The 1022-nt window shown below is 35.8% G+C and overlaps 1 protein-coding gene across 1 annotated transcript in view; it reads right to left on the reverse strand.

Annotated features, from left to right (window-relative positions):
- Positions 1-384: 384 nt before the first annotated feature.
- MRPS36 (mitochondrial ribosomal protein S36) overlaps positions 385-1022 on the reverse strand; it is a 12979-nt gene continuing 12341 nt past the window's right edge. Inside the window, exon 4 of the mRNA XM_032279250.1 lies at positions 385-644. Coding sequence (XP_032135141.1) covers positions 627-644 — 18 coding nt within the window. The 3' untranslated portion in view covers positions 385-626. The remainder of the gene's footprint in view (positions 645-1022) is intronic.

Below are 1022 nucleotides of genomic sequence, written 5' to 3' on the forward strand. Positions count from 1 at the left end.
TCCATTTTATGCTCTTTTTTAGAATCTTTTGCATGATCTCTTCTGTCTTAATAGTACAGTCACCTATTTTAGCTTGACTATATTTTTATCATAAAGAGTAGGATATACTTATTAAGCCAGTTATACTCCAATAAACTTGTGAATGAAAAAAAAATTAGAGAAGAAAGAATTAAGAACAAGTAATGGAGTCATCATTTCACTGATCCTCCCCCAATTTCAGGAAAATCATGTCCCTAAAACAGCAATTCTGACTGATAAATTTTTCCATGTCTAAACAGAAAAAAAAGTGAAATTATGGGAATCTTATGAGACTTTACTAGACATTGTGTGCTTTTAATAGTTCAACACTGGTAATATTTGATAATCAAGAGTAAATTAATAGGCTAACATTTAAAAATGTATACTTTAATAAGTATAAAGTATATAAACAATTAGGTAAGCTGTGGAAAAGCTGACCAAGATACATAAATTAGAAGATACAAGTGTCCATCTAAATTTTCTATATTTCATTTTTTTTTCAGAATATTTATTAAAGGGTTTAATATACAGTTTCTCATCTGTCGTTTCAGAAGTCCTTTATTGTAAAGACAATTCTGTTGTCTGATGACAAACAGCAGCCAACATGGTTATTCAGGACCTCCACGCTGAAAAGGAAAAAATAAAGCAGTAAGATTAGATGTTAAATTGACCCGGGACATGTTTTGATGGCCACTTTACAAATTTATACACTCTTCAGCAAGTAATCTTTGGTTTTTAAAAAACAGTTTTGAGGCCGGGCTTGGTGGCTCATGTCTGTAATCCCAGCACTTTGGGAGCCCGAGGCAGGTGGATCATGAGGTCAAGAGTTCAAGACCAGCCTGGCCAACATGGTGAAACCCTGTCTTTACTAAAAATACAAAAATTAGCCGGACATGGTAGTGCACACCTGTAATCCCAGCTACTCAGGAGGCTGAGGCAGGAGAATAGGTTGAACCGGGGAGGGGGAGGTTGCAGTGAGCCAAGATCGTGCCATGCACTCCAGC

Source organism: Sapajus apella, unplaced genomic scaffold (genome assembly GCF_009761245.1).
Source record: "Sapajus apella isolate SASKATOON/1434 unplaced genomic scaffold, GSC_monkey_1.0 scaffold1, whole genome shotgun sequence".
NCBI classification, from domain to species: Eukaryota; Metazoa; Chordata; class Mammalia; order Primates; family Cebidae; genus Sapajus; species Sapajus apella.